At 58.5% G+C, this 26,509-nt stretch overlaps 2 protein-coding genes across 3 annotated transcripts in view; one reads left to right on the top strand and one right to left on the bottom strand.

The window, feature by feature from the left end:
* Positions 1 to 17,454, top strand: part of CDH23 (cadherin related 23) — a gene marked incomplete at its 5' end in the record, with an annotated part of 191,770 nt that extends 174,316 nt beyond the window's left edge. Inside the window, 30 exons of one of the 2 annotated variants that reach the window (XM_082054336.1) lie at positions 839 to 1,019; positions 1,892 to 2,025; positions 2,276 to 2,485; positions 2,700 to 2,807; positions 3,319 to 3,421; positions 4,293 to 4,418; positions 4,504 to 4,707; positions 6,020 to 6,478; positions 7,313 to 7,429; positions 8,013 to 8,237; positions 8,321 to 8,490; positions 8,751 to 8,888; positions 9,044 to 9,163; positions 9,580 to 9,757; positions 10,356 to 10,567; positions 11,099 to 11,293; positions 11,602 to 11,712; positions 11,916 to 12,045; positions 12,212 to 12,475; positions 12,595 to 12,756; positions 12,873 to 13,129; positions 13,387 to 13,484; positions 13,585 to 13,705; positions 13,843 to 13,922; positions 14,150 to 14,190; positions 14,481 to 14,541; positions 15,040 to 15,169; positions 15,259 to 15,381; positions 15,556 to 15,669; positions 16,398 to 17,454. In XM_082054336.1, coding sequence (XP_081910462.1) covers positions 839 to 1,019; positions 1,892 to 2,025; positions 2,276 to 2,485; positions 2,700 to 2,807; positions 3,319 to 3,421; positions 4,293 to 4,418; positions 4,504 to 4,707; positions 6,020 to 6,478; positions 7,313 to 7,429; positions 8,013 to 8,237; positions 8,321 to 8,490; positions 8,751 to 8,888; positions 9,044 to 9,163; positions 9,580 to 9,757; positions 10,356 to 10,567; positions 11,099 to 11,293; positions 11,602 to 11,712; positions 11,916 to 12,045; positions 12,212 to 12,475; positions 12,595 to 12,756; positions 12,873 to 13,129; positions 13,387 to 13,484; positions 13,585 to 13,705; positions 13,843 to 13,922; positions 14,150 to 14,190; positions 14,481 to 14,541; positions 15,040 to 15,169; positions 15,259 to 15,381; positions 15,556 to 15,669; positions 16,398 to 16,724 — 4,899 coding nt within the window. In that variant the 3' untranslated portion in view covers positions 16,725 to 17,454. The remainder of the gene's footprint in view (positions 1 to 838; positions 1,020 to 1,891; positions 2,026 to 2,275; positions 2,486 to 2,699; positions 2,808 to 3,318; positions 3,422 to 4,292; positions 4,419 to 4,503; positions 4,708 to 6,019; positions 6,479 to 7,312; positions 7,430 to 8,012; positions 8,238 to 8,320; positions 8,491 to 8,750; positions 8,889 to 9,043; positions 9,164 to 9,579; positions 9,758 to 10,355; positions 10,568 to 11,098; positions 11,294 to 11,601; positions 11,713 to 11,915; positions 12,046 to 12,211; positions 12,476 to 12,594; positions 12,757 to 12,872; positions 13,130 to 13,386; positions 13,485 to 13,584; positions 13,706 to 13,842; positions 13,923 to 14,149; positions 14,191 to 14,480; positions 14,542 to 15,039; positions 15,170 to 15,258; positions 15,382 to 15,555; positions 15,670 to 16,397) is intronic. The other variant, XM_082054337.1, reaches the window with a different exon arrangement.
* A 241-nt stretch (positions 17,455 to 17,695) lies between these two features.
* On the bottom strand, positions 17,696 to 22,412 carry LOC309440479 (prosaposin-like; the record flags this gene model as incomplete). The annotated part of the gene is made up of 14 exons (XM_082054167.1): positions 17,696 to 18,332; positions 18,420 to 18,527; positions 18,628 to 18,708; positions 18,788 to 18,951; positions 19,044 to 19,227; positions 19,301 to 19,390; positions 19,570 to 19,677; positions 20,001 to 20,057; positions 20,487 to 20,630; positions 20,897 to 21,091; positions 21,249 to 21,374; positions 21,472 to 21,546; positions 21,889 to 22,046; positions 22,280 to 22,412. The coding sequence occupies 14 exons, from the start codon at positions 22,410 to 22,412 to the stop codon at positions 18,297 to 18,299; spliced, it is 1,659 nt and encodes a 552-aa protein (XP_081910293.1). The 3' UTR covers positions 17,696 to 18,296.
* Between the last annotated feature and the right edge of the window lie 4,097 nt (positions 22,413 to 26,509).

Raw genomic sequence — 26,509 nt, 5'->3', positions numbered from 1 at the left:
AACCATCGGTACCACCAAAGCTCAGCCTCTTATTACCCACTGGAGACTCTCCTCCTCAGGTTGGGTTTTTCCACTGTGCAGGTTCCCCAAAGCCTAGCAAGGGGTTAACCCTCTTTGCAATATTGTTTGGTATAGACCTGTATATAAATGTCTTCTGTGTAGCATGACTCAGTTGAAAAGCAAGATGCAAGCGTATTGAATCCCCAGCTTCGCTAGCGGTCCCATGGTCTACTCTGTCCTAAAAATGTTGATGCTTTCCCCTCTGGAGATCTGTAGGATTGATTTCTAGCCAGCCAAGCGTGTCATACAAAGGAATGTTAAGAAAGAAAATGTGCCAGCAGTGTTGGTGCTGGTTTGGGTTGAAATAAGGACACAAGCTGCAAATTTTGTGCAGTTTACTCAGCATTAGGAGTGAAGACCTTGGGGACTAAGTGTGCAGCTGGCTGTGGAGATCACGCCTCTTTGAACTCATAGCTTTGATGGTCAAATCCATGTCCTTGGTTTCTGTCTATCCAACCTGGGTTTCAGGACATGAATGTGGAGAACATTTGGTTCTTGCCTTGACTTCTCCATCACAGTGCACGGCCCAAAGGTTGAAAAGGGCCCCCCCTGTTTGTGGCTGGAGTTTCATGGTGTCACTGTAGGATGGGCAGGATCAGGAATAACTGAGTTTGAATTTCTGAATTGTCAGCTGGATGTTTGGTGATCCCAGCAAAGCCAGAAGTACGGGAAGCATTTTGCAGTGTCACCCATCCATGGCTTCTCATGGCCAGCAGGCTGGTCCCCCCGTTCCGTCCCTCTCCTCTCACTTTCTTCCACCCTCTCCTCCTGACCACAGGTGCTGGTGAACCTCAACGACATCAATGACAACTGTCCCACCTTCCCTCGGCCCTACGAGGGTCCCTTTGACGTCACGGAAGGACAGCCCGGCCCACGCGTCTGGACCTTCCTGGCCCACGACGACGACTCAGGACCCAGCGGGCAAGTGGAATACAGCATCGTCGCTGGGGACCCACTTGGTAAGCGGGGACCTAGGGGTGCCTCCTCTTCTTCTGGCTCCTTCTCCTTGATGGAGGAGCCCAGCTTGCAGGAGCTGGCATGGGAGCGGAGGAGGAAGCGTGTCAGAAAAGCCATCCTCCCCGCCGGGCGCTTCTGCGAATTCAGCCTTTCGACACCAGGAAATCCTGTTTTGAGCAACAGGAAACTTAACCTGTTCGTGGCCAGCGCTTGTGCGAGGAAGGGGGGAAATCTGCTGAACAACAATGGCAAAAAAATCAGACCGCAGAGAGAAACCTAGAGCTGCAACCGCACAGCCCCGTCCCCTCACCCCCATGGGGTTTGCAAGGCGTGTGGGGACCGAATTGCTCTGCAGCCCATGATGCAGTTGTAGCTCCAGCCCCACCAGCACCCCGGAGAAGCCATGGACATCCCCGGGCGTGGGGACGTGCAGCTGTCCCACTGTAAATGCGTAGTGACCTTAGCCCAGGGTATCTGGAAGGCAGAGCCCTGTCCCATCTCCAAAGCTTTTGCAGACCCTCTGCAAAGCTTGTGCAGAACAACTGGGATGCAGCCCCTTGGCTCTGGGGGACCCCTGCTCTGGTCATCGTGGGGAACAGGCAGGTGCTTGGAGGGCTGTTGGCACCTCCAAAAAGGCCCAACCAAGGAGTGCAAATGCCTCTTATTTGGCCATTCAGCCCACATCCCCTGCACCTGCTGGTACCTGGGGGTGCATTGGCCCTGGGCTCAGGCCCCAGCTGCCCACAGCCCCCGCAGCTGCCATAATGGGGCACTGGGGCTGTTGTCCCCAAGCCCGCCATGGTGCCTGTCACCCTGGGGAGCCGGGCTGTTGGCAGTAGCATGGCACGAGCCAGGGCCCCACTGTCTCTGGCAGGGGAGTTTGTCATCTCCCCGGTGGAAGGGGAGCTGCGAGTACGGAAAGATGCGGAGCTGGACCGCGAGAACATCGCCTTCTACAATCTCACTATCGCTGCCCGGGACCGGGGGGTGCCCCCCCTCAGCTCTACAGTGAGTCCCCTGGGGCAGTGGGAGAGGGTTGTGGGGTGCTGTCTTCGGTTCCCAGCTCCTTCCTTGGGCTCTCCTCTGCCTTCGCTCTCTTCTCCTCTCCTACTCCTTCCTCTTGGCCCTGGGGGTTTCCTCCCCCAGACCATGGTGGGCTAAGTGGAGAAGCCCAGCTCTTGCCCAGGGAGTGGGCAAAGTAAGGTTGGGAGGGATGGAAATAGGTGCCATATCCCCACATCAATTCTCTCCTGGGCAGATGATGGTGGGTATCCGTGTGCTGGACATCAATGACAATGACCCTGTGCTCCTCAACCTCCCGATGAACCTCACCCTCAGTGAGAACACCCCTGTATCCAGCTTCGTCACCCGCATCCTTGCCCGCGATGCAGACAAGGGACCCAACGCCCTCCTGACCTTTGACATAACATCAGGCAACACGGAGAACGTCTTCTACATCAACAGCACTGTATGGCCCTGGGGATTGCGGCCGCCCTGCTCTGGGGGATGGGATACCGGGACATGGAGGGTGAACACCCCTGGTCCCAGAGTCCTACCTTCTCTGGGCACCCATGGGTGCCACCTGGCGTGCTGCCTTCCCTTACCCCACCCTGGCAGGAGATGCCCCAGGGGAAGTACGTCTCACATCCCTTGCACCTATTTTCTCCCTTATTCCTCACCAGAGTGGCATCATCTACGTAAATCGCCCGCTGGACAGGGAGCGGGTGGCAGAGTACAGGCTGACGGTCACGGTGAAGGACAACCCCGAGAACATCCGCAATGCCAGGCGGGTAATTACGGACCCTGCCCGGGCCTCCAGCAGTGCAGGCAGCAGGGAGGGTGGGAGAAGGGGTTCCTGCCATGGCCAGAACCAGGTGGTGCTTTCACCCACAGCATTTCCAATAGGACCCTCATCCCCCAAAAGTGTCTGGGGGCCACAAGGCTGGGGCTGCAACCACCAAAGAACAGGGCCAGTAGGATTTAGGGCAAGTCCAACATCTCAGGTTGACTCCAGTCACAGAAGGCGGGAAAAAGTTGGGCTGGAATGCTGGACAACAACAATGACACTGGAGCATCCTTTGGCGCTGCCAAGGTGTCCCACGCATCACCCTTTGGGGTGCAGGCTGGGAAGGGATGCCCAGCCCCGGGGTGAGGGTCCCTGCAGACCCCCCAGGGTGGTCCAAGGTTCACAGCATCATGGCTGCACAGGGCTTCAGCTTTGAACAACAGTGGGAGAGGCAGGAGATGAGCTCAAGGAAATGATATTGAGGTCATCTCCCTCTTGTCCCCATTTTCCTTTAGGATTTTGACCTGCTGGTCATTTACATAGCGGATGAAAATGACAACCGCCCCCTCTTCACCCAGAGCTCCTACCAGGCTGAGGTGATGGAGAACTCTCCCCCGGGTAGGTCTCTCATTGCTCCTTTATGTGGCTCCTGGAGACACCCTTTGGGGCTGGGCGAGGGGAGGTGTCTCCTGGCTGTCGTGGAGGAGACACGATGTTGAGCAGGGAAAGGCTACAGGTCAGTGGGATGGAAATACTGAGTATGAAGGGCTCCTCCTGACCACTCGGGGAGCTCAGCCTCGAGGAGACCATGGCTTTGGTCCATGCCACTGGTGGAAACCCTTCCAGGCACAGTTCAGATGCAACCCTGCAAGAAGTCAGCCCTGTTAGGGAATCGCTCAGCTGCAGACAGCAAGCCATGGCCATGGCCTGAGCCAGGGAGGCAGCCCTGAGGGCACCAACCTGCCCAATGTCCCTGCAGGGGATGGGGTGCCAGCTCTCGTCACCAGCACCTGGTGCCACCTTGCTCCGGGGGTCAGAGACAGAACAGTCCGGCCTGTCCAGGCAGATGTTTCCCAGGCAAAGAGCTAGAAATCTTCCTTTTTTTCTTTTTGATTTCTTGCCGTTTAAATCGCTCCCTGCTCCAAGAGCTCAGGTACCTCCCTGTCCCACCACTGAGGGACATCCCAGGCGAAGGGTTTGGGTGCCTCCAGGTGATGCCCTCGCTGTCAGGGTGCCGGTGCCACCCGTCTGATGGATGTGTCTGTCTGTCTGTTTGTTTTTAGCCGGACATGCCGCCGCCTCGCCTGGGCCTCGCGAGTCGGTCTGCAAGGCTGCAGCAGCTGCCCCCCCCGCTGCCTTGTGCCCTGCGAGGCCATGCTCTGTCACCTCCTCCATCCATTCATTGCTGTCCCTCATGCGTCACCAGGGTGGGAGGGGGATGGGGGGGCTCTGTGGGCCACGACCCTCCCTAACCCTTGTGATCCCCCAGGGACTCCGGTCACAATGCTCAATGGACCCATCTTAGCCCTGGATGGTGACCAGGGCAGCAACGCTGTGGTGTCCTACGAGTTCCTGGAGGCATCTCTGGACCTCTTTGTTATCAACAACAGGACAGGTGGGGTGGCTCAGCAGGTCCCTGTCCCCAGCCCAGGGCCACCAGGCAGCCATGGGGTCTGTCACTGGGTTTCCCCTGTCTCCAGGTGTCGTCTCGGTAAAGCCCGGCAGCGTGGTAGACCGAGAGGCTTTGCTGGACCCTTGCTTGGAGTTCACACTGGTGGCTCGTGATGTGGGGGGGCTGAACAGCACAGCCAGCCTGGCCGTGACCATCCTGGATGACAATGACAACCGCCCTGTGTTCCAGCCAGCATCCGTCACGGTGCGGCTGCGGGAAAACAGCCCCCCAGGTCAGGAGAAGGCTGGGACTGGGCTCAGGGTGGGTGCTGGGGTGGGTTTCCCCTGGGAATGTGAAAGTCCAGCTCCCAGCATCAGGGCTGGCCACGATGGGGTTGAAGGGAAAAATTTGAGAATGGGGGCTGCTCATGTAGCTTGGTAGTATTTGCCTTGGACTGGGGGGTTGTTGCTGCTGCTCTCCAACTCTGGCTTGAGAAGGCTAAGCTGAGAAGCTAAACTGAGGGAGTGTGGTCTGGACGAGCGGGTAGTGAGGTGACTGCGAACTGGCTGAAGGGAAGAAGCCAGAGAGTCGTGGTCAATGAGGTCCAGTTGGAGGCCTGTATCTAGTGCAGTGCCTCAGGGGGCAGTGCTGGGGCCAGTATTATTCAATATATTCATCAATTACTTGGACAAGGGAATAGAGTGACTGTCAGCAAGTTTGCTGGTGACACCAAGCTGGGAGGAGTGGCTGACACTGGAAGCTGTGCTGCCATCAGAGACCTGGACAGGCTGGAGAGCTGGGTGGGGAGAAATTTAATGAAATGAACAAGGGCAAGTGTAGAGTCTTGAATCTGGGCAGGAACAGCCCCAGGTTCCAGTATAAGTTGGGGAATGACCTATTAGAGAGCAGCGTAGGGGAAAGGGACCTGGGGGTCCTGGGGACAGCAGGGTGACCATGAGCCAGCACTGGGCCCTTGTGGCCAGGAAGGCCAATGGTACCTGGGGTGGGTTAGAAGGGGCTGGTCAGTAGGTCAGAGAGGTTCTCCTGCCCCTCTACTCTGCCCTGGGGAGACCACACCTGGAATATTGTGTCCAGTTGTGGCCCCTCAGTTCCAGCAGGACAGGGAACTGCTGGAGAGAGTCCAGCGCAGCCACCAAGATGCTGAAGGGAGTGGAGCATCTCCCGTGTGAGGAAAGGCTGAGGGAGCTGGGGCTCTGGAGCTGGACAAGAGGACACTGAGGGGGGACTCATTCATGGGGATCAAGATGGAAAGGGTGAGTGTCAGGAGGATGGAGCCAGGCTCTTCTTGGTGACAACCAGTGACAGGACAAGGGGCAATGAGTGCAAACTGGAACACAGGAGGTTCCACTTAAATTTGAGAAGAAACTTCTTCTCAGTGAAGGTGCCAGAGCCTGGCCCAGGCTGCCCAGGGGGGTTGTGGAGTCTCCTTCTCTGCAGACATTCCAACCCGCCTGGACACCTTCCTGTGTAACCTCATGTGGGTGTTCCTGCTCCATGGGGGGATTGCATTGGATGAGCTTTCCAGGTCCCTTCCAATCCCTGACATTCTGTGATTCTGTGAAGGTTGTGTCCCCCCTTTCCAGGCTTCTCCGTCCTCCAGGTGATGGCCACAGATGCTGACAGTGGCCTCAACCAGCAGCTTGATTACCGAATTGAGGGTGGCAGCCAGGACAGGTTCCTGATCGACGCCACCACAGGGGTGATCCGTGTGGCCAACATCAGCATCGACCGGGAGGAGCGGGATGCCTACCGGCTGACCGTGGTGGCCGTGGACCAGGGCACGCCAGCGCTCTCTGGCACCACCACCGTCAGCCTCTTCATTGACGACGTCAATGACTGCCGGCCTGAGTTCATCAACCCCATCCAGACAGTCAGCGTCCCTGAATCAGCCACCCCCGGCACTGTGGTGGCTGAGGTGACGGCCATCGACCGGGACCTCCACCCCCGCCTGGAGTACTATCTTCTGGAGATCGTGGCCCGTGACGACACGGACGCACTGGTACCCAACCAGCAAGGAGCATTCGCAGTGGATTTTAGGACAGGTAGGAGAGCGGGAAGGGCGGCACAGGCGGTGCGGACCCCCCTACTCTCTTCTGCTTCTTCTTCTTCTCTACCTGGAGGTAGGTGTCTGAGTCATGGGGAGATGATGCTCCCCTCCTGCTTCCCCGTCCTCCTCCTCCGGCTTCCCCGTCTCACTCTGCCCTGTCCTCTCTTCCCCCTCCAACTGGTTTAACCAACCCTTTTCTTTCCTTTCCGGCTCTCGGCCCACCAGGTTTGTCTCTGTGTCTGTGCTCATTTTCTCTCTTCGTGCCATCCATCACCTCCCTCCATCTCACCCATCTTCATGGCAGGTGGCCCCACTGCGGGCCAGGGGCTGCTCAGCCTTGGCAGACCGGACACGGGCACCCTCGCTGGGGGGATCAGGGAGGTTCTGGGGTAAGTGGTGGGTGACAAACTTTGCCTTCAGGGAAGGAGGGCCAGGAGCTCCCCACGTCTGTTTTGGAAGCACAGATCTGATCCAGGAAAGACCAACACCCTTGTTGGAAAGGATACAGGACAAGACTCTTAAAGATGACGGGGTGCTGAGCTAAGATGGATGGGGAGCAACAGTTGCTCCCAAACCCTTCTTGTCCACACAACCCAAACTCTTACCCTGGCTGAGGCAGTGTGAGAAACTGTTGGCTGGGCAGAGGGGAGCAGGCAGGAAGGCAGGAGATGGAGCTGCTGGGTGTTTTCCCTGTTCAACTTTTGGGGAGAGGCAGGAGAACAAGTCCGGCGAGGGTGCAGCAGTCGGCTGGTGCAGACCATCTCTCCAGGTTCCTCGGTGAGGGGGAAACAGGCACAGGCTGTGACCCCCATCTTTTTGGGTTTCCCAGGAGCTGTGAAGATCAAAACTCCTCTCAATCGGGAACTGGTGGCCACCTACGAGGTCACCATCTCCGTCCACGACAATGCCAGTGAAGTCATTGACCGCTCGGTCAGCGTGCCCAACGGTAGGTGCAGGTTCCTGCCGGAAAGGGGCAGGACTGGCAGATGCCGGGGCTGGCACAACCTTTCCCAGGCACTAGTGCAGCTTCTGGGTAGCCAGCAGCTCTCCCACCTCCCTCTTCATCCTGACCAGCAGCACTTCCAGCAGGACCAGTCCTAGATGAGCTCCCAGCAGGTTCAGGTTTTCCTCTGAGCCCTCCTTTAGCAAATGGCCCATCCATCCCAGGGCTGCACTGGGGATGGAGAGGAGGATGTGCCCATAACTGTACCATGGGAGATACCATTGCTTTGTTACCATCCCCACAGCATCTTGCCACCTCCTGCTGGTAAATCCAGGCCTGTGTGTGAGAAGGCACACAGAGATCAAGAGTAGGTCTGAAGTAGGTGAGACTGACCCACAGGCAGCTCAAGGAGTAGTGGCTTTGCTGGACGCTGGCATTTTTCTTGATGAGCCAGCTCCATTTATTTGGCTTTCCTGGAGTTTCACGCCTGTATCTTTACAATCCTCCTTTTCCCATCCTTCTTTTCCTCCTTTCTCACTTGTCCTCTTCCTCGTCTCTTCCGCTGTGGCTTCCACCATGGCCACAGCCAAGCTGACAGTCAATGTCTTGGATGTCAACGACAACACACCCCGCTTCCGCCCCTTTGGAGTCACCTATTTCACCGAGAGGATCCTGGAGGGAGCCACAGAAGGCACCACACTCATCTCCATCTCAGCGGTGGACCCAGACAAAGGTGCCAATGGGCAGATCACCTACGAGCTGCTGAACCTCTCCCCAGAAGGCTACGCCTGCCTTGAAGACCAGTCGGCAGGTTGGTGGCCAGAGGGGTGGGAGTCCTGGGACAGGTTGGTGGCCCTGTGCAAGTTTCTCATTTCAGGGTCTGCCATCCTCCAGGGAAGGTCGTGGCCAACAGGACGGTGGACTACGAGGAGGTGCAGTGGCTGAACTTCACTGTCCGAGCTTCCGACAATGGCTCTCCCCGCAGATCCGCTGAGATCCCTGTGTACCTCCAGATAGTGGACATCAATGACAACAATCCCGTTTTCAGCCAACCATCCTACCAGGTGAGCTGGGATCCCCCATCCAAGTTCATGTGGGGCTCAGAAAGGACGGGCACAGAGCTGGAGGTTCCCCAGGGACACCTTCTATTCCCTCTGTCTGTGCTTGAACCAGCTGAAGAAGATGATGAACCCACCAGCGTACTATGTGCGAACATCTCGTTCTGGGGCCAGCTGTGGCCACCCCTGAGTGCCACCCTCACCCTTGGATGCCACCCGCTAAACCAGCAAGTGATGCAGGACCTGCCTGCTCCCTTTTCTTGCAGAAAGCTGTCTTTGAGGACGTGCCATTGGGTACGGTCATCCTGAGGGTCAAGGCTACAGATGCGGATTCTGGGCGTTTTGCTCTCATCCAGTACAGCCTGGGGGATGGAGAGGGCAAGTTTGGGATAAATCCCAACACGGTAAGGAGCCAACTGAGGCTGGAACAGAGCAGGAAAAGGGAGGGAAGGCTGAGATGGTCCCACCTTGTGCCTTGCTCCCGCACCTCACCTTCTGCCCCTTCTTGAGTACCAGCTCTACCAGGCGAGATCCACCTGAAGGTCTCTGTGTGCTGCAGGGTGACATCTACATCCTGTCAGCCCTGGACCGGGAGAAGAAAGATCACTACACGCTGACAGCTGTGGCCAGGGATAACCCTGGGGACATTTCCAGTAACCGTCGGGAGAACTCCGTGCAGGTAGGGCTCTCCTCCCACCACCCATTGTGCTGTGGTCCCTGGCAAGAAGGTGTTAAACGTCAGGCTTGGCACCCTGGCAGGCTCACGGGTGGCTCTGGGTAGGAATTAGGCAGAAGGTAGAGCAGATGACCCCAGGGGCTGCGGGGTGGAGGGTGCACAGGGCTTTGTGCCATTGGGACGGGAGGGGATGGAGCAGTAGGGGCAGGGGAGCGTGACACTATTGTCTGTGAGCGTTCCGACATGAATGGGCGCCCCAGCCGTGGCAGCCCCCATTGTTGGAGGCAGGAATTCGGCCAGCAGAGCTAAACGAATAGCAGGAAGGGCACCGCGCTCCTGCTGCGGAGCCGCGGATCACGGCGGGTGTGCGGCCCCCGGGGGCTGCCCAGCTGTCTCCAGCCTCACGTCACTTGTCGAAGGTGCTGATCACAGTCCTGGACATCAACGACTTCAGACCCCAGTTCAGCAAGAGCCAATTCAGCACCAGCGTCTACGAGAATGAGCCGGCGGGGACGTCGGTGATCACCATGACTGCTACCGACCTAGATGAAGGGGACAACGGCATGGTCACCTACAGCATCGAGGGCCCCGGGGCGGGTAGGTGGCTGCTCTCAGGGAGGAGAGTTGCCATGAGGAGCAATTGGAGGAGACATAGGGGACAAGCCCGCATCCCGTGTCCCGCAGCTGGTTTGGAGCGAGGTTGTGCACATGCAGCTTTTGGTGTTGCTCCACATTTCCCAGTTCCTCATGGCGTGGCATTTATGGCTTTGCCTGCCTTTGTCCTTGGCTTCTCCTCTTGTCCCCTCCACCCCAGCAGGACTTTCTTTGTACACAAGTGAGTCTTGGAGCAAACTCAGAGGAAAGCTGGGAAGCTGACATCCCTCTGACCCCTGCACTGTCCTGGCTGGTGTAGCTCACCTGGGCAGGAGTGCAAGTCAGCCAGGGGTGGGCTGGGAGCAGGGTCCTTGTCGCTGCCCGCTGGCAGGGAGTCAGCAGCTGGCAGAGACGCTCTGAAATTGAGAGGGCAACCCAAAAGCATCCACACCCCTGGCCTCAGGCAGCCAGCTCTGCTCCATCACCCCATCACGGGGATTTCCCTCCAGTGAGAGCTGTGCCTCAGTTGGTAAACTGGTTTCTAATCAATTTATCTGGTGCTAAGTGTCCTGAGACAGAGATGTGGTTTTTTTGCCCCCAGAGGCTTTCAAGATCAATAAAGACTCTGGGCTCGTCACATCCCGCCGACGCTTGCAGTCCTACGAGAGGTTCAACCTGACTGTGGTGGCCACGGACAAGGGACACCCGCCTCTCTGGGGGACCACCATGCTCCACGTGGAGGTCATCGACATCAACGACAACCGGCCCGTCTTTGTCCGCCCACCCAATGGCACCATCCTGCACATCAAGGAGGTAAATCCCTGGACAGGGAGCAGGGGTCATGGCACACCGAGACCATGCCTGGGAAGCCTCCTGCATCTACTGGTGGCAAAATCTATTCTCTGTCTCCATTGGGGATGAAACAAGATCTTGATTTAACACACAAGAAGGTTGGGGTCATGGGGCTGGACAGTCAACAACAGCCCTTTCTGTACATGCAATGGGAATGTCGGGGCAGCTTTGGGGAACAGAAACCTCAGCAATGCACAAAATAAGGAAATGACCACTTGCTTCTTGCCAAGTCTGTTTATAAACAAGGGCTGAAATGCTGACATTTGAGATGTTTCTCCTTTCTGGGAAGCCAGTCTTGGCTCAGCCAGTTCCCTGTGCATTCATGGAGCAGCCACCCTGACAAAGGGAATCATGGCTCCACATTACCAGCCTCTGGTTGGGTTTTGGGCAGTGGGAGCCTGATGACCCCGATACAAGGGGGTTTGGAGGAGCAGGGAGAGAGGAGAGCTCCTGTGCAACGCCAGGACTGAGGGGCTGTGCATGTGCAAGCAGGAGATCCCCCTGCGGTCCAACGTCTATGAGGTCTACGCCACAGACAAAGACGAAGGGCTCAATGGAGCGGTGCTCTACAACCTGCTGAAAACTGGGGCGGGCAACAAAGACTGGGAGTATTTCAGCATCGACTCAGTCAGCGGGCTGATCCAGACGGCCATGCGGCTGGACCGGGAGAAGCAGGCGGTGTACAATGTGAGCCAGGCAACGGCGTGCCCATGGGGGGCTGTGGGGCTGGTGTGGGGCTGGTGGAATGCAAGCGACGTGGTGAGGATGGTGGGAGGCAAGAGATGTGGTGGGGATGGGGTCAGCTGCCACAGTCATGAAGGTGTCACACCTTAGCGGGAATCGCATGGTTATCAAGTGCCATCAAGGGAGTTGCATCCTAGGGGGCCAACTCCCAGTTCCCTGTTAAATCCCCCCCAAAATCGTCCACCCCCCTCAGCGATGTCTCCTGGCCCGCGTGGCTTTGCCCAGGACAGCACTTTTGCCTCTCTCCCCAGCTGATCATCGTGGCCTGCGACCAGGGCCAGCCAGCCTACGAGACCATGCAGCCCCTCCAGGTGGCACTCGATGACATTGATGACAACGAGCCCATCTTCCTCAGGCCACCTGTAAGGCACCGGGGTGGAGGGGACGGGACACAGGGGGTGCAGGGATGGGGATGCCGGCAAGCATGTGTGATGGAGCTGAGCACCACTGTGGAGGGGAGCACGATGGGATTTGTCCACTTTCAGTCTTTCAAAGAAAAAAAAACAAAACAAAAAGCAAACCCCCTGATACTTGTAACCCTCCCTTCTTCTGGGCTCTGTGGCAGAAGGACAGTCCCCAGTACCAGGCGCTCTTTGTCCCTGAGCACTCGCAGCCTGGCACTGTGGTGGGGAACGTCACCGGGGCGGTGGACGCGGATGAGGGCTCCAATGCCATCGTCTACTACTTCATAGCAGGTGGGTGCTGAGCGGGGAGGGGAAGGACAGCTCTGTGTCCCCACGTGCAGCCCTTGCCAAGAGTTTCCATCACTCCCATTATCTCCTCGCTGCCTTTTTGCCCTCGTCAATGGGCGAGGTGGTGTTTCAGAAAGGGGATTTACTGGGGTCCCCTTTCTGTGCCCAGCTGGGAACCGGGAGAGCAACTTCCAGCTGAGCCGAGAGGGGAAGCTGCAGGTCTTGCGAGACCTGGACCGGGAGAAGGAGCCGTGCTACTCCATCATCGTTAAAGCATCCAGCCAGAGGAACTGGTCCCCTCCCCGGGGCCAGCGCGGGGGCAGAGCCCAGTCCTGGGACCTCAGCGGGGACCTGACCCTTCAGGAGGTGCGGATCTTCCTGGATGACATCAATGACCAGTCCCCCCAGTTCACCAAGTCAGAGTACACAGCGGGTAAGGAGTGTTGGGGGGACACTTGGAGCCCAAGATGCTCTGAGGAAAATCCATCTGGGTGGAGGGGTGATGAAACCCAGCCTGGCCCCAGGTCCCCGTCCTGTCTCTCTCCCTCAAAGGGGTTGCTACCGACGCCAAGGTGGGATCGGAGCTGATCAGAGTGGTCGCGGTGGATGCCGACGTGGGCAATAACAGCCTGGTCCTGTACAACATCCTGGGCATCCGCTACATCAAGCAGCACTCCAATGACTCAGAGGAGGTGGCCAACATCTTCAGCATCGGTGTGTACCCTGAATGCCATGGGAGCATGGGGCCATGGGCACAGGCATCCCTGTGGCTAAAAACATCCCCATGGCCAGGGCCACTAACCCTGGGCTTGTGACCATCCTTCCTCCAGGAACCCTTGATGGGATCCTGAGAACATTTGACCTATTCACGGCCTACAACCCCGGCTACTTTGTGGTGGACATCATGGCCTCTGACCTGGTGGGTCACAACGACACAGCCATTGTGGGGATTTACATCCTGCGAGATGACCAACGGGTCAAAATCATCATCAATGAGATCCCAGATAAGGTCAGGCAGTTTGAGGAGGAGTTCATCAGCCTGCTCTCCAACATCACAGGAGCCATTGTCAACACAGATGATGTGCAGGTAACCATCCATCTTTGAGGTCACTTGCAGGGGTAGGTAACCTTCCACATGTTGCTTGGCAGGTCTCCTTTGAGGGTGCTCTCTCTGTATAAACTATAGATACCCCTGAGCTCTGAAGGTGATGGACACAGCCCAAGCTGGGTGTATTGAAGGGCTCCAGACTGGCCCCATGCCAAGCTTGAGGGTCTCTTGCCACATGAGCATGCTTTGGGAGGAGACACCTCGCCCACACTGCAGACCTTGCTGTCTCTCCCCAGTTCCATGTTGACAAGAAAGGTCGGGTGAACTTCGCGCAAACAGAGCTCCTGATCCATGTAGTGAACAGGGAGACCAACCGCATCCTGGACGTGGAGCGGTACGTCAGCTGGCCCATCACCCAGCCCATCACCTGGCCCATTGAGTCCTTGGGGAACCTCATTAATGTCAAGATGCCCAAGCACCCTTTCTTTTCCCAGGGTGATTCAGATGATAGATGAGAACAAGGAGCAGCTGAGGAACCTCTTTAGGAACTACAACGTGCTGGACGTGCAGCCCGCCATCACCGCCCGGGCCCCGGATGACCTCTCAGCACTGCAGGTAAGGGCCCAACTGGGGCTGGAGATGGCTGTTCCATGGCCTGGAGAGATGGGTCATCCAAATCACTTTGGATGGGTGCCCGTGGCCGGGTGCTGGCTCTGTGCTGAGGGTCGCCGCTACCTCTCTGTCTCTCCCAGATGGCAATCATCGTGCTGGCTGTCCTGCTCTTCCTGGCTGCCATGCTCTTCATCCTCATGACCTGGTACTACCGGACAGTGTGAGTAACTCTACCCCACCGGCCACAATGTCCCCACTGGCCAAGGGGGAAATTGCCCCTCTTCTCCCAAACTACAATGGTTTTAATGCAGATATCACCTCTCCCCACCAAGCTCGCCAGCCTTATAGATATGGGAGATGTTTGCAGGGTTATTGCAAATCTGTCTCCCTTCTTCTTTCGAGCATCTTCCTTATTTTCTCCCTTGCTTTGCTGTATTTCTTTCACAGGCACAAAAGGAAATTGAAAGCCATAGTGGCTGGCTCCACCGGTGAGTGGGTTTGGGGTTCTCCAGCTGGGTGGGGTACACAGGGTAGATGTCACAGGGTGTAAATCGGAAGCAATCCCACTCAGCAAGGCACGATGGTGGGAGGAGACGTTTATCTCAGCATGCAGGCTGTTAGCAGCTGCATCCTGACATGTTTCTCAGGCCACTGGTGCCTCTTTGGTCACCGAGTTTCCGTCCCCAATAAAGAATTGTCCCAACTGCCCACAGCTAGGCTGCTTTGCTGCTCAGCCTGCTGATGTGCCCCCCGTAATCCCTCCCCCCACCTCCTGCAGGGAACAGAGGCTTCATGGACATCATGGCCATGCCCAACACCAACAAGTACTCCTTCGATGGGTGAGTTCTCCCCTGCCTGCTGCTCCCTGCTGTGTCACCTCAGTGTGGCACGTCGCAGGGTCCCAGGCTGCTCCCGAGAGAGGGAAGCTGGCGTTTGGCAGCCAGGGTGGGTTGGAGGTGGACACATGCCGCCTCTGCGCGCTGCAGAGGGATGCAGCGGGGCATCTTTGCAGGGCATGATGCTGGCCCGGGCCATGTGCTTGCCCTGAGAACCTTCAGAGGATGGAATCGCTGCCCTGGTCCTGCTGGCAGCTTATGTTCAGCCGGCTTTACAAAAGACCTTGTGCTTGCTGCTGTGACTCCACCTCTGCCAATACCGGCCAGGCTGGGGTCAGCAGAGATGACGGGTGGGTGTCTGGATCCAGGGCAGCTGAATACATGTCTGCACAGGGCAGGAGGAGGCAGCACAACCTCAGCATCCGTGGATGGGGCTCGGGATGCTGCCAGGTTTTCAGGCGGTCTTTGCACATGCTGAGGGCTGCTCCTCTCCCCGGGCAGGGCCAACCCGGTGTGGCTGGACCCCTTCTGCAGGAACATGGAGCTGGCAGCACAGGCAGATCACGAGGATGACCTACCGGAGAACCTGAGCGAGATCACCGACCTCTGGAACAGCCCTGCCCGCACCCATGTGAGACACGGCCCCGGCTGGGGACACTCCTTTTCCACACCCAGCACTGGTGCCATGTCCTCAGCTGCTCTCTCTCTCTCCTCTTGCAGGGGACCTTCGGGAGAGAACCCTCTGCAGCCAAGCCCGAGGATGACCGCTACCTGCGGGCAGCCATCCAGGAGTACGACAACATTGCCAAGTTGGGGCAGATCATGCGGGAGGGACCCATCAAGGTGAGTGAGTGCGGGCACCCTGCACCAAGGCGTCTTCTCCTATTGCTATAACTCCCAGATTCATGGCTGTGACACCGGAGGGTGGTGTTCTTCCAAAAAATGCTAGGACGAGGCCAGCCTCCCTTTGACCAAGCTGCCTCCCTTGGGTAACCCATCGCTTTCCCCCCCACCCAGGGCTCTCTCCTGAAGGTGGTCCTGGATGATTACATGCGCTTGAAAAAGCTCTTTGCCCAGCGGATGGTGCATAAGGCCACCGCCAGTCAGGGGGACCGCTCCTCGGTCTCGGAGGTAGACGGAGTGTGCGTGGGTGCGGGGAGATGTTTGCCGTGCCCTCTGGGATGCAGTGTGTCTTCTGGGCATCTGTCTGTCATCTCTCCGTCTCCCCACAAAGGCCCAGCTGTTCCGCCGAGGCTGGCCAAGCAGCTGCACGTCCTGCAGACACAGGGACGTCTTCCCTCCCTGCTGCTCCTCTGAGCTTGGCAGTCCAGGAGCTTTTGATGCAAAAAGTTGGGGACAGAGAGTTTTTGGTGCAGGAGTTCATCCCGCAGTCTCTTCCCCCTTCATGGGGGCTGTTCCAAAACCAAGGGTCCGTCACTTGGTGTGCAATTAAGCCAACATGATTAATTCATTTAAGTGGTAATGACTCCAAGGAGAGTAGTAGGATGGGAAACACCTTTCAGCCCTTCTGCCCTCTCCCTCCTCACCGTTATTCCCCCTCCAGCCCCATCCCGGCTGGATGCTTTCCCTCAACTTCTCTCCTTATCTGCCTCCTCCCCACCACCCCAAATCCCAGCCCCCTCCTTGGAGAGTGCTGTAGGACACACCACCCAGCTGCCTGAGGTGGGATGAGTGAGGGGGTCTGGCTGCAGATCATCATGATGCTGGTGACCCTCAGCACCACGCTCTGAGGTTGCTTCCAAAGAGGAGGTTCCCATCCATCCTGCATCACAGGAGATTCCAGAAGCCAGAATCTATTCGCCAGATGATGACTCCCCTGCTTCATTGACCTTTTGCAGCTGATCCAGAAGGAGCTGGAGGAGGAGGAGGAGGAGCGCGGGCCCAGCCAGGGCAGCCTCCGCTTCCGCCACAAGCAGCCGGTGGAGCTGAAGGGTCCGGACGGCATCCACGTGGTGCACGGCAGCACGGGCACGCTGCTGGCCTCCGACCTCAACAGCCTGCCCGAGGACGACCAGAAGGTCCTGGGCCGCTCACTGGAGACTCTGACGGCTGAGTGCGGGGGCTACAGCGACCACAACGCCCGCACCGAGTCAGCCAAGTCCACCCCCCTGCACAAGATGCGGGAGGTGATCATGGAGAGCCCGCTGGAGATCACCGAGTTATGACGAGCGCTGGCGGTGGCTCTAGGCAAACGGGGGCCGGCAGGGAGAAAGCCCAGATCGGGGGGCTGCAGTGGGGGCTGGGGGCACCCCGAAACTGATGCTCGGCTCCCCCTTCCCTGGAGAAGGATTCCAGGCCAACTAGTGCTGTTCGCTCCAGAGCTTGGCCCTGGGAAAGGGCTCTCAGGACCGGTTTGCTTTTACTCGCCTGTCATTTATCCATGAAAGCATTAATTCTTTTTTATTTTATTTTTTCTTATTTAAAAAAAAAAAGTCTTTTTTTTTTTTAAAAAAAAAAAAAAAAGAAAAGCTAAATGAATGCAATGAGAGTCCAGGCTGGGCTGGGTGGCGGCGCGATGCAGCCAAGGGCAGGGGACGTGCCACCACAGCATCCCCAGGCACAGGCTGGGGACAAGCGGCTGTCACCCCTTGGGCACGGGGAGGGCCAGGGCAGCACACGGAGGGCCGTGTCCGTTTGGCACTAACATCACCTTTCCAGCAAGGAAAGACCCAAAAAAGAATAAAATAAACAAAGACATTTCTCCATTTTGCTGGCTTTACCAAAACATGTTGCAACGTGGAAAAAGAGACTGATGAGAAGTGGGGTTCTGGCTGTGGCGTGCTCGTGCGTGTCTTTTCTTGCCTTTTTCTTTCCCCTCTTCTTGCTTTGGGGTTTGTTCATTCGGGGGTTTGTTTCCAATCGTAACCTTGTGGAGAGTTTCGGGCACGGTCTGTTGCGGGACTCAGAAATACACTGTCTATGGCTTTGGGTAACCTGTCTGTCATCCTTCCTCCCCGGATTCATCACCCCCAAACCTCCTTTTGAAGATAAAACCCTCCTTTTTCCCTTAATTCACTCCTAAATTCATCACTGCCTTTGAGATGCTACCGCAGGTGTTGCTGCACCCCAGATTTTGGGGCTCCCCAGGGTTTGCACCCCAGAAGAAGGAGGAAGGAGACAACCAGCTGGGGTCACGGGATGAGTTTATTTGCGGTGAGATGCTCCCGTGCACACTCAGGGCCGGGCACTGCGTGTCCCCCCATCCGTGGCAGGGAGGGACGAGCCCGTGTCCCCGTCCCTCACCACCACCGCTGGGGCAGCACAGGACCCGACTTTTCCCCCACACTCACTCATTTTACTGCAGATGTCATGCAAAGCCGGGCATTGCAGGTAAATTTAATCCACTTTGTTTCTTTAACTGGTGACCAAGGGGGAAAAAAATAATTAAACTAAAAAAATAAAAAGCCACCCCAATGTAAAGAAGGACCAGGAGAGCGCTGGGCTTGCCCAAAGCCAGTGAGACCTGCGGTGCGAAGCTGCCGGCAGCCGGGAGCGGGGGAACCGGCACTGGGCAGCAGAAACCATCCCAGCCCACGGGGATGGAGCCGCGTTGCAGGATCTGGGCCCCACAAGAGGTTCGGAGTGGGATGGGGATAGAGGAGGGGATGGGGATGGCGATAGAGGTGGGGATGGGGATTTGGCAATCGCTGTCTGCGACTGCAGGTGTCCCAAGGGAAGGGGTCCATGATCCTGAACCAAAGTGGCAGGGCAAGCCCAGGCGGCCAGGGAGGTGGCTCCTAGTTCCATATGTGACGCTGACAGTGCTCCACAGCCTGTGGGAGAGACAGGGGAGGTGGCGAGGGGAGGCAGGGACCCCCAGCACCCTGCCCACGCGGTGGGGGAATGCTCATGACACTTACATGGCACTCGACCGCCGTGGCCATGTTCTTGCACCAGTAGTTGGGGCCCCAGGCGCAGGGGTCCAAGTCCAGGGCGTCCTCCTCGGGTGAGTCACAGGCTCTGATTTTCTGCGTTGTGGAGGAAAAAATAGTGAAGGGGGAAGAAAACAATATCTCAAACAAAAATGCCCACGTCAGTCTGGGTGCCCCATGGCACGGGGACACTTACGGTGCAGACGAAGGTGGGATCCATCATCTGCACAAGGAGCCGGACGGCCGCCGGCTCGTACTGCACCACGAGCGCCTCGCACTGCGATGGAGAGAGGGGGTGAGCCCGTGGCGGGGGCAGGTGGGTCGCCCCCAGGCTGGGTGCTCCCCCCCCAGCTCACCTGGCTGGTGAGCGGCGTGGGCAGCATCTCGCAGCCCTTCTCCAGCACCTCGCCCAGCTCCGCCAGCGTCTCGTTCTTCAGCAGCTCGTTATCGAAGTAGGTGATGACGAGCTGGCACACGTTGCAGAAGGTCCCAGCACCCACTCCCAGCTGCTCCAGCGCCCCTGTGGGGCATGAGGGGGGCTGTTAGCACCCCCATCACCCCGCTCCCTGGGGCCCCAGTGTCTGGGTGCCAGCTGGGTCCCCCCGGGCTCACCTGGGTGGGTGTCCCCGCTGCGGGGACAGCAGCGCAGCATGGTGCAGACGGCGGCCGGGTCGGTGGCCTCCAGCAGCATGATGACCACTGCTTTGCCATAGGAATCCACAAAGTCCTTGCACTGGCCAATGACGCTGTGGGGCAGCATGTAGCACACCTTCTCGATGTCGTTCACCAGCTGCTCCTGCCGGGAGGAAACAGGCAGAGGGAAACGTCCCCAAGCTCCTAGCTGCCCCTTTTCTCCCCGCTGGGCTCACCTCCGTCATGTTGTTCTCCAGGAGGCCCTCGGCCACCTTCATCGCGAGCTGGCACACCTCACACAGCGTCGTGGTCTCCTCCCCATCCTCCTGGGACGAGACAGTGGGATGCACATCGTGCCGCCCTCATCCCACGCAGCCATCACCCCCGACAAAGATATTTCCCACCTTTTAATCAACAGGGATGCTCAAGGAAAAAAGAATAAGCAAAATACAGCCCCACGCTCCCAGCATTTGTATTTTAAGGAGCGCGGCGGGTCCCTGCTTACCCCCGGTGTGCTCAGGACATGCGTCACCTTCTGCGCGAGCAGCGTGTGGAGGGGCGTGACTGAGGCGGAGGAGCAGAGTCCCAGGTGGCCGCACAGCTCCATGGGGTCCTGGGGAAGAGAGAGACACCCCGAATCAGGTGGGCATCACCCCCCCGGGAGGGCGAGCCTGTGCCCTCCTTCCCCATAGAGCGCGATTTCAGCACATGGGGTCAGGGGTCTCGCTTACCTCAGCCTGCTGCCAGTGGAGAGGCCGCGAAACAGCAGGAAAACAGTATAAAGAGAAGAGAGAAAAGCCAGAGAGAGGGGGAATCATTTAAAAGTTATAGGAATGTAAAGCAAGGGGGTTGCAGAGCCCCACTTCTGCCACTGAGACCCCATGTCTGTGCCTCTTGGCCCCCCCGCCGCTCCCAGGGAGCCCATCGCCCACTTACCAAGTGCTGGAGCAGCTGGGTGGCCACGTCCGTGTGCTCAGCCAGGTGCTGCCTGCACTGTGAGAATGACACAGGGTGTCAGCATCCCCAGGGGACACCCCAGCACCCACCCGCCACCCCAGCACCCACCCAGATGCCCCAGCACCCACCCAGACGCCCCAGCACCCACCAGACACACCAGCACCCACCCAGGCACCCCAGCACCCACCAGACACACCAGCACCCACCCAGGCACCCCAGCACCCACCCAGGCACCCCAGCACCAACCAGGCACCCCAGCACCACCCAGGCACCCCAGCACCACCCAGACACCCCAGCACCCACCAGACGCCCCAGCACCACCCAGACACCCCAGCACCACCCAGACACCCCAGCACCCACCCAGGCACCCCAGCACCCACCCAGACACCCCAGCCACAAGAGATGCTCCCACACTGCAGTGACTTGAGGAGGAGGGGGAGCCCTATGGGATGCCGGTGCCCTTACCCAGTGTGCCAGGGGGGGTGCCAGGACCCCGCACGCCCGCTCGGCGTGGGCCACCAGCGCCTGGGCGAAGGCAGCGTTGGTCCCCAGCTCCAGCTGCGCGGCCGCCACCAGCTGCAGGCACTGCCCACACTCTTCCTCCCCCTCCTGTGGGAGAACAGGGGCAGGGACACATCAGTACACATCCCCCCCAGAATAAAACGGAGCCCACCCCGCGCCTGGGTTTAAATGCTGCCCACAATCTGGGGCAGCTTTTTGGCCAGCATCCCTGTGGTCCCCACCCTGAACTGGTGAGGCCCCCAGTCGGATGCCATTTCTACTGTGCAGTGTTTTAATGGTTTTTCTGTTTCGTTATTAACTGGGCGATCTCACCCGTGAGCAGCACCAGCGGCATTCCTGCCCGTGCCACGTACCTGCGCCCCGCGGCGAGGCGGGTCCTGGGGATGGAGCAGCAGCGGCACGTTGGCGATGAAGGGGGCGACCGCGCCGGCAAAGTCCTGAGCGGGGCCCGCGGGGGCCGGTGGTGGCTTCTGGAACTTCAGGGCCCCCGTGGGGCTCTCCCGGGGCTGGCACAGCCTGATGGTCCCACACACCGCCTTGGGGTTTGACTGCAGGAGCAGAGGGGTGGCGGCTTGGGGCTGCCCCGTCGCCACGCTCCCCTCTGGGTCGTTTCCATCCCCAGCTCACAAAGGTTTTGTCCCAGTCTCCAAGAGCCCCTCCAGACATCCCAAACCAAGGTTTTGGGGGGGTGTCCCCACCAGTTACCAGCACTTGCTTGCCCAACTGGACTAGGACGAGCATGCCGGTGTCCACCATCTTCTTGCACTTGACCGACCAGTCCTGGAAGGGCAGGTACTGGCATTTCTTATCCAAGAAGAGCCGCATCTTTTCCTGGGTGAGAAGGAGAGGGCTCAGGGCTGAGCTGGCCCCATGGGGGAGCTGGGAAAGAGGGAGACACCAGCCCTGCGCCCCCCCAGCCGTGACCCACCACAGTGCAGTTGTCCTGCAGGATCTTGCCCACCACGGACACCGCCACCTGGCACAGGTGACACGGGAACCCCTTCTGCTGAGAGAGGGGACACGTCAGGATGTTGCCACGGCACCAAGACCCTCAGCTTCTTCCCGCCAACCCCATCCCTCCACCCCAGAAACACCCCACTGAGGGGCTCTTGGGAATATCTTGGGGTACCCACTCATCTTTGCCACCTGCAGAATCCCAGTTCTGTGTGAATGAACCCCCCGGGTTGGGCAACGTCGTTGGTTCACGTTGCTCCTTGAGAACATCAGCAGATGCTTCTCTGGATGCCCAGCCTGGGGGCAGCCAGGCTGAGCTTTCCCCCGCCCCAGCCCCACATTTTGGGGCAGGATGGGCCCGTCCCTCCATGCCCCACTCCAGCACGGTCACCCGCAGGCCCTGGTCCCAGGCGGTGAGCTGGCACAGCTGCAGGGCCCCACATCTGGCTGCTGTCATCGCGTCGCGGCACCAGTGCTCCGGCTTCTCATCGCAGCGGTGGAGGGGGCTGGCTGCAGGGGGGGACAAGAGACCGTCACCCCTCGGGCACCCTGAGGCCACCTCCCGCCCCACACCAGCCCAGCACCCCGACCCCAGGGCGACGCTCCGCACCCTCCCGCCGTGATTCACCCTCAGCTTTCGCAGCGTTGGTTGGGGCTGCTGGGTTCTATAAATGATTTTTTCAGGCCCAGCAAAGCTCAGCTTTACCAGGCGAGCGCGTGACGCTGGCTTTGCCAGTGGGATGTCACAGCAGCTTTGGGCCAGCAGCAAATGCAAAGCGAACTTGGGGGCTCATCCTCGGCCTTGCAGCGCTCTTCAACATCCCGCTTATAAAATACAGCAATAAATCTTGCGAAAGGAGTCACACCCAGCTGCCGGTTGGCACCGCGGCTCCCGCAGCCATTGAGCAACCCCATTTCTGCGTGGGTTTTCTCCTCTTTCATTTCACTTCCTCCCAATGACAGTGCTTTCTCCTGGCTGCGAACCCGCGGACGGCAGCGGTGTCAGCCGCACAAGCCGCTCTGTGGCGTGGTGCAAACACCCGTGGTTTAATTGCCACCTTGGCACGGCGGGGATTAACTTGCGATGGGGCGAGTGTTTGTTCCCACCAGGGGCTGCACCCAGACGCTGCGTGTCCGTGTTCCCAGCCCTGGGGAGGAGGCGAGGACCCGCACCACCCAAGCCCTTTGCTGCCCTGCTTGGGCCAGGGACCGCTCAGAATATTGAGGGACGCAGCACACGGACAGACAGACAGACCCTGCTGCACCCCCTCTTGCAGCCAGCGTTTCTAAGGAAAGCACAGCCCCCTCCAGAGCATTTGGAACCAGGTTTACCACCCATCCCCGGCCATAGGATTGTGCACAGCAGGAATAAAACCAAAGGCATGAGCTGCTCTGTCCACCCACACTGCCCTTCAGTATCACAGTATGTTTGGGATTGGAAGGGACCTGGAAAGCTCATCCAGTGCAATCCCCCCCGGAGCAGGAACACCCAGCTGAGGTTACACAGGAAGGTGTCCAGGCGGGTTGGAATGTCTGCACAGAAGGAGACTCGACAACCCCCCTGGGCAGCCTGGGCCAGGCTCTGCCACCCTCTCCATGAAGAAGTTTCTTCTCAAATTTAAGTGGAACCTCTTGTTTTCCAGCTTGATCCCATTACCCCTTGTCCTATCATTGTTTGCCATCGAGAAAAGCCTGGCTCCATCCTCATGGCACTCACCCTTTATATATTTATAAGCATTAATAAGGTCACCCCTCAGTGTCCTCTTGTCCGGCTCCAGAGCCCCAGCTCCCTCAGCCTTTCCTCACACGGGAGATGCTCCACTCCCTTCAGCATCTTGGTGGCTGCGCTGGACTGTCTCCAGCAGTTCCCTGTCCTGCTGGAACTGAGGGGCCACAACTGGACACAATATTCCAGGTGTGGTCTCCCCAGGGCAGAGCAGAGGGGCAGGAGAACCTCTCTGACCTACTGACCACCCCCTTCTAACCCACCCCAGGTACCATTGGCTTCCTGGCCACAAGGGCCCAGTGCTGGCTCATGGTCACCCTGCTGTCCCTAGGACCCCCAGGTCCCTTTCCCCTACACTGCTCTCCAACAGGTTATTCCCCAACTTACACTGGAACCTGGGGTTGTTCCTGCCCAGATGCAGGACTCTACACTTGCCCTTGTTATATTTCATCAGGTTATTCCCCGCCCAGCTCTCCAGCCTGTCCAGGTCTCTGGATGGCAGCACCCTTGTCAGGTTTCTCCCCAAAATCTGCTTTTCCTGCACATTGGATTCTGGCAACACCCTCAGCTCACGTGTTGGGGCAGCAGCTCGAGATGCCCAGGATCACCTGTGCAAAGGGGGCTCCTGAGCCCCCACCAGCCCCGCCTGCTCCCAAAGTGCTGGCGCAGCCTCTCTGGGCAGCAGGAGGTGGGTTCAGCCCGATTGCCCCACGGACTGACGGCAGCAGCGGGCAGGGCAAGCCCTGGGCCAGGGCGAGTCCCCCGGGGCCCACACGCCTGTGACAGCGCGATGCTGCAGTCACCGCATCAGCTGAGAGATACAAACGCATTGTTGTTTTAACCCTGGCGCTGGCATCAGGGCGAACAGGAACGGCAAGTCAGCGATGAGTTCAGGGGAAGCACCCAAATTAAAAAAAGAGGAGAGGGGAGGCAACAGCTTGCCCTACCTGCAACCCACAGCTTGCCCTACCTGACCCGCGGACACGAGCATCTCTCCCAGTTCTGTGCTGGAGACGAGACTGGTGGCACAAGGATGCTGCTGGTAACAGTGTGGGGGGATTGTGCTGGTCTAAAGGTGACCAGTGGCTTGGAGCTGCTCCTTTCTAGCTCGTGGCAGCTCTCAGCTCAGTGCTGCTTCCTCACTCTGCTCAAGCTGAAACTCCAGCAAATGAAAATAATTAATGCTAATCATAACGCCCAATAGCTGAGAGCAGGGGGAGCTTCTCCAGGTGGAAAGCATCACCACAGGGCAAGCAGCTGGGGCAATCAGTGCCCCGTGAGCTCTCCTCCGTGTTTCAAGCATGGCAGCAGGACACCAGACAATGCCATTTTCAGCAAAGCCCCGCTTTGGAGTGCAGGACAAGGCAGGGATGCTCCTGTGCCACGCTGGTGGCCCCAGGCCAGCTGGCACTGGCCCATCCCCAGCCGCCAGGTCCCTGGGAGGGGGTGGGCTCTGCTCGGGGGTCCAGCACCGCGCTCCAGCTCCGGCAGGGCTGTGCTGGCGGAACGCGGAGTCGCGGAGCGCACCGGCCCAGCCGGCTGAGCCTGGCGAGCAGGTTGTGATGCAAACCCCGGGGGTGGCGGTGCGGGCCCCAATGCCCCAGTTCCCACCCGGGTGCACGCCCCTGTTGCAGCAAAAAAATCGTAAATACGCTCTTCCCAGCATCAACCCCTCCTCCAAGGCTTCTGCAGAGTCCCACTGCTCCATGCAGCCGAGCTGCCGCCACAAGAGCCACCACGGGCTTCCCCAGGGCAGGCGCTGCCCCGAGGATGGACGTGCTGAGCGTGGGTGAACTTTCCTGCTCCACCTGTTGCCAGCTGAACACCCCGGCACATCCTCCCCCAGCACTGGGACGCGCGCTCGGGCACGACTCCTCCACCACAAAGCTGGGCTTGGGCAGGGCCCAGTGGAGAAGCCCAGTGGGCCCAGGCTGGGGTGATCAGGGTAGAGGAGTTCTTCCCTCTTAAAACAAGTGGGTTTTGCCTACAACAGCAGCTTCCCTGGGGAAATTTCCCCCCAGAATAAGCCATTTCCTCTTAAGCAAGGACAAGAGATCAGAAACAGGCTCTTCCCAGCTTGTTTCCTGGGGATACGCCAGGTGTCACCTTCCCCTCTCATCGGGGGATGCCGAGGGGACAGCAGCACAAGCCTGTCCCTGGAAAGATCTGCTTAGATCCCCCGAGTCCCGATGCTGACGGGTCTGTCTGTGGTGTCCCACCCCATCGCCCTGCCCGGAGCTCAGCAGAGGAGCCTCGCCGCTTCCTGCACCTCCTACAAGGCCCTGAAGGACAGAGGCCACTGCAGGTGGCACCACAGGCACTGTCACGCAAGGACAAGAACGTAGTTCCCCCCAAATCGCACATACAGAGCGGGCAAAGCAGCCCTCGCCCACCTGGCCATGAACCAGCCTCCCTCCTTCCATACACCAGCTCCATCCGAATCCCCAGGCCGGGGGAGGGAGGGAACGAAGCACTTTTTGCCCCACAAACCATCTTTAAGGTCAGAACGTTCACATCCAGGTGGGCAAGAGGTGAAGCAGCTGGTGGCACCTCCTAACTCCAACAGTACAGAGCTTAAACTCCTGGGCTGGGCCTATTTGTGGGATCCAGAGGGGTTTCTGGGCTCTGGTCAAGTCCTGCCCCCAGGCCTTACCTTGGTAGGAGCCCAGGCACAGGGAAAGGAGCAGCACCAAGCCACCCCATCTGCTGTCCATGCCGCTCCAAGTCCTCGGTGGCCGGTTCCTCTCCTGCGCTCCTTCCCAGACTGAGGAATCTTGGATGGGCTGGGAGAAGCAGTGAGGATCCCCACCTACACACAGCAATTACCACACCCCTCTCCTTACACCTTAATTATAAAATCATCACCGGGCTCTAAGTGGAGGGAGGAACCGGAGCCAGGCAGGTATTCCCAGGAAGTCAAAACCAGCTAAACCTCCTCACTCCTGGCAGCCAAGGGGGGACACAGCAGCAAAAATAGGGCCCAGTGCCCCGTGACACAGTGGTTTTCTGAATTAGGGCATCATCCCGCAAAAAGAAAGAGAAACCACCAAAAAAAGGCCAATAGTGGAGATATTGAGGACAAGCAAATTAACAGTGTATGTAGAGGCAGCCTTCAAGCATTTAAAAGACACTTTTATTATTGGAAATAAAGCGAGGTATGAAGACAGAAGGCACCTGAAATGCAAGTCAGCACGGGGTATCAGAGCTGCGCAAGGCCCAGCCGTTGCGACACGGGGCTGTTGCCTCACCCGGGCATTGTGAGATCACGTCATTCAGCCCCAAATTC

Source organism: Streptopelia decaocto (genome assembly GCF_964273445.1).
Source record: "Streptopelia decaocto genome assembly, chromosome: 5".
NCBI classification, from domain to species: Eukaryota; Metazoa; Chordata; class Aves; order Columbiformes; family Columbidae; genus Streptopelia; species Streptopelia decaocto.
Note: the sequence above shows the minus strand (reverse complement) of the source record. Positions and strands in the feature narration are given on the sequence as shown.